The sequence below is a fragment of the Elephantulus edwardii genome, unplaced genomic scaffold (genome assembly GCF_000299155.1).
Source record: "Elephantulus edwardii isolate Elephantulus edwardi_28Jun2011 unplaced genomic scaffold, EleEdw1.0 scaffold00046, whole genome shotgun sequence".
Classification (NCBI taxonomy): domain Eukaryota; kingdom Metazoa; phylum Chordata; class Mammalia; order Macroscelidea; family Macroscelididae; genus Elephantulus; species Elephantulus edwardii.
This window is the reverse complement of record NW_006399796.1, coordinates 9,608,777-9,613,797: the sequence shown is the minus strand read 5'-3', so window position 1 is coordinate 9,613,797 and position 5,021 is coordinate 9,608,777. Positions and strand designations below refer to the sequence as shown.

General features: G+C 36.4%; 1 protein-coding gene across 1 annotated transcript in view; it reads right to left on the bottom strand.

The window, feature by feature from the left end:
* The window catches only part of CSNK1G3 (casein kinase 1, gamma 3), a 151,150-nt gene that overhangs the window by 38,337 nt on the left and 107,792 nt on the right, over nt 1–5,021 (bottom strand). The window contains 1 exon segment of the mRNA XM_006886000.1: nt 4,431–4,526. Within this exon segment, the coding sequence (XP_006886062.1) occupies nt 4,431–4,526 (96 nt within the window).

Genomic DNA, 5,021 nt, shown 5'->3' with positions numbered 1-5,021 from the left:
CCTGGTGTACACCCTTCCCAATTTTGAACCATGCAGTGTTACCCTGCTCTGTTCTGACGACTGCCTCCCGGTCCAAGTATAGGTTTCACGTTAGCACGATTAAATGTTCTGGGATTCCCATTCTTCTCAGAGTCAGCCACAGTTGTTATGATCCACACAGTCAAAGGCCTTTGCATAATCAATGAAACACAGATATACATTCTTCTGGTATTCCCTGCTTTCAGCTAAGATCCATCTAACATCAGCTACAATATTCCTAGTGCCACGACCCCTTCTAAAACCAAGCCTGGACTTCTGGCAGTTCTCTGCTGGTGTGCTGTTCCATAGATACTAGAAATATTTTAAACAGTCTTATTTACATAACTTTTCCTAACAATGTCAACAAGAAAGAATAAGTGATATGCTAAATAATAATTTCAAAGAGTATTGTGGCCCTGTGTCAATTTATTGTAAGAAAGCACAATTCTTATATATTATAGAAGTAATGGTATTTTTTTATAATGAATTCTTCATTCCAAATGATAACCTAAGCACAAGGACATTCTCACTGATTTTCAATGTCAACAGAAAACTGCCAGATGTGCAGGCTGGATTTAGAAGACATGTGGTACTAGGGATATTATAGCTAATGTCAGATGGATCTTGGCAGAAAGCATAGAGTACCACAGGAATGTCTACCTGTGCTTCATTGACTATGCAAAGGCTTCTGACTATGTGGATCACAAAAAGGTATGGATGACTCTGAATGGGAATCCTAGAACATTTGATTGTGTTTATGTGAAACTTATACTTGGACCAAGAGGCAGTCATCAGAACAGAGCAAGGAGACACTACATGGTTCAAAATCAAGAAGTGTGTTCATCAGGGATGTATTCTGTCTCCATACCTATTCAATCTGTATGCAGAGCAGATCATACGAGATGCTGGGCTGTACGAGGAGGAATGTGGCATCAGGATTGGTCGAAGAGTCATCAACAACCTGCATTATGCATATGACACAACCCTACTCGCTGAAACTGAGGAGGACCTGAAGCACTTGCTGCAGAAGATCAAGGACTGCAGCCTTCAATACAGATTGAAGCTCAACATCAAGAAAACAAGATTCTCACCACTGGGCCAAATGGTAGCATCAGTATGGATGCTGAAGAGACTGAGATAGTTAACAGTTTTAGTTTTCATGGCTCCACAGTCAACACTCTTGGTAACAGCAACCAAGAAATCAAGAGACTGGGAATTGCAGTGGGAAAGTCAGCTGTCAGGGATCTCTCAAAAATGCTAAAGAGCAATAACATCAGGCTGGAGACTAAGGTGAGCCTGATCCGGGCTATAGTCTTTGCAACTACGTGCTATGCATTAGAGAGTTGGACAGTGACGGGGGATGATAGAAAGAGAATTGATGCCTTTGACTTGTGGTGCTGGAGAAGAGTGTAGAGTACACCATGAACTGTTAGGTTTGTCTTGAAGAAAGTGAAGCCAGAATGCACCTTGAAATCAAAGATTCTGAAGCTTCATCTGACATACTTTATAAGAAGGGACTGGTCCTTGGAGAGGGACACCATGTTTGGGAGAGTGGAGGGACGGCACAGGATAGGAAGACCCTCAATGAGATGGATTGATTCTGTGATTGTGGTGGTAGGAGTGAGTGTGTCGGAGACAGTGAGGTTGGCACAGGATAGAGCATCGGTTAGGGCCTCTCATACACTGGGTCGCTATGAGTTGCAAGAGACTCGACGGCACGTAACAACAACAACAATGGTCTTTCAGGCAACTATAAATTTTTACAACTTTTAGTTACTGCTCCAACAGTAAATATGTGAGTGGCTCTCTATTTCTATAATATGTTGTTGTTAAGTGCTGTAGAGTCATAGAATACTTGTAGTGGCCCTATGAAAGAAAGTCTTTTTTTTTTTTTTAAATTTTTGTGTGCGTGTACCGTCAAATCAGATCTGACTGGTACAGGAGGAGATTGCCCCTCCTTCCCCGGCAGAGCATCTGGTGTGAAAGAAAGTCTTGAACACAAAACTTTCATTTTTTCTCCAAGTTCATAGAGTTTCCAGAGGTCAGATTTTCAGGAAGTAGATGCCACTACTGCTTATTTCTATAATATACACACTATAAAAGATTAAAATTTAGGGGAGGATGATAGCACAGAATATAGCAGCTATTTTTAAATGTACTCAATTGTATTCCTTATCTGGTAGTTGTAGCCATCTGGATATTCAGTAAGTCTGTAATTTTAATTTTTTCAGAGTGTTTTGACACAAGGACATAAGATAATGAGATTATCATCAAACTCAATCATATTCTAAAATCCCAAAGAGATTCCACAAGACACCTCTAAGAGTTGCCTGAGAATAAGAGACCAAGAAATGAGATTTTTGTTAATAGTACAGAAGTGATAGAAAACTTTTAAAAAACATTTTAATTTTGTGTGTGTGTGTACCACCAATCGTATCTGACTGGCACAGGAGGTGAAAGCCCCTCCTTCTCCAGCAGAGCACCTTGTGGGCTTAATCCATGTACCTCTGGGATTGCAGTGCACCTTTTTTGCCACTAGGCCACCAGAGCTCCCCACAGAAAACTTTTCTAATAATTGCTGAACTGCTATAGATTTTCCTGAGTATACATTCATTATAATACAAAAAGAATCATAACACAATTGAATGTATATATAAATAAATATGTAACTGAGCTTGTATTATGACAATAATACATAATTTGATTAATTTTCCAATTATATAAAAAACTTATTAGAATTCTTAGAATTCAACCTGACACTCTCACTCTAGGCTTTTATAGAACTATTAAAATACTTCTACTATAATGTAGTTAAATTTCTTCTGACTACAAATTTTACAGAAAGACTGGACTATAAAATTTATTTTAAAGTTAAAAATGACAAAATCATGAAATCTTACATTATAAGCATGAATTGATTTTCATAATTAAAATAATTAAAACTATTTTATTAAAAATACATAAAAATTAAATTATTAATAAATAAAAAATTCATATGGAGATATATGGAAGAAAAAATTTAAGATTAAAATAAAGTTTTTAACTAAAATAAACTGAATTAACATCTACTCTCTGAATTACTTTAAAAAGACATTTAGATGACTTTAAAAACCCTAAAGATGTTCCACAGTCTCTGGATAATCTACTCCAATGATCTCTGCAGCCTCGGAAATCTAATAGAGGGGCAGTTATGAGTCATTTCTAATTCAAAAGCACTAAGTGAGTGTGTAGAGTTAGAGAAACCCTATTACTACACACTCATAAAAGATTAAAACTTAGGAAGAGATTAAAATTTAAAATGATAGCACAGAATGGAGTAGCTATTTTTGAATGTACTCAAACACACTGCCATTGAGTTGGAATCAACTCGAAGCTTCAGTGGGTTTTTCCAAGGCTGTAAATAGCATAGAAGGCAACTGACTCTCTTTCTCCTGTGTGGATTCAAATCTCCAGAGGCCTACTTTTGAGTGAGAAGCACAAATCCTATGGATTACATCACCAGAGATGAGAGGGAAAAGAAACAATTTTATTTTTTTTTGAAAAAAGGAATTGATTGAAATTTGTATAAATATTTATGAAGTTTATTAAACACTTATTAAATTGTTTTCTCTCCTGATATTTTCTACAGGGAGTCCTGCTAGCCTAGCCCACAGAGTGCTACGTTGCTGCTAACCCAAAGGTTCTCTGGCAGTTCAAATCCTCCAGTGGCTGTTCAGGAGATGGACAGGATCTCTTCCCTTGTAATTTACAACCTCTGAAAACCTACTGAGGGTCAGCAATGAATCACATCCAACTCAAAAGTAATAAGTGATGAGTGAACTATTTTCTACAAGTACAAGGTAAATTATTACAAATTTAAAGTTATGTTTATTTCACCAATGAATCAGAAAGTATGTTCTAAGAAGCAACTATGTATATGGTGTCATATTTACTGAGAGGAATTACTCATTTAGAAGAAGGCATAGATATGCTGAAGAAAAGATAAAACAGATAAGGATGAAGAAAGACATCCATGTAACTAAACTAAGTAAAAAGGAGGCAAAAACCAGTAAAAGGGAAAAGATTAAGACTGTCCTGTTATTTCATAAATAAATAAAAATTATTGCCCTTACTATAGGAAAATCAAGTTTAACATATATTACAAATAACACTATTTTTCTAATCTGCCATGACTTGCTTAAGTATTATTGCATATACTTGCAAAAATGCACAAAGGCAAAATATTCACATGTCTCCTGGTCTTTTTAGACCTTGTTAATCTTGGATTTGGGTTAAATTAAGGCGTAGGATTATGGGTACAGTTCAGCAATAAGCTTTTCATTAGGGTATGAAATCATGCCATGAGTTCCAAAAAAATAGGGTTAGTTGTATCAATTTGGGAAATAATCACTCATGCAAAAATCGGAAAATACCTGTACCGAGCCACCATGTCTGTCTGCTGCAAGGTGAGCTCTCAAATGGTGGGGATTTGCCTGCTGGGAGTCCCAAGCTGCCCTGTGGTCTGCCGACTGCCATTTATTTAATGCATATGGCATGCATGGAAGGAGAAAAACCCAAAACGTTAAAACATCTCATTCTTATAAAATATTAAAACAAGCGTATAAAAGGAAATTAACAAACCCATATTGATGTGGAGAGACTTCAGTAAAATCATTACTAACTACACGTGATAAGCAACAATAAAAACAAAACAGAACCACAGAATTATAGATGTAAAGGGACTTTAGAGATCACAGACTCCACCTTCAATTTTCGAAATGAAGTCGACAAAGAATGTGAGGTAAGACAGAGGTCCAAGTAATGATATGTAGCCTAAAAAGCCATTTATTTTATTTGTTCTGAGGAGGATCTATTTTTAACAAGATAAAAAAGACATTGCCCTTAAAGAGTTTACTCAGAAACGTGGTGGAGGTGTGAATTCTTACTTAGTATCCAGTTTCTTATTGAGAGTATTATGTGGAGAAACAAAGTTCTTTTGAAGAGAGAAAAGACACAAATATTAT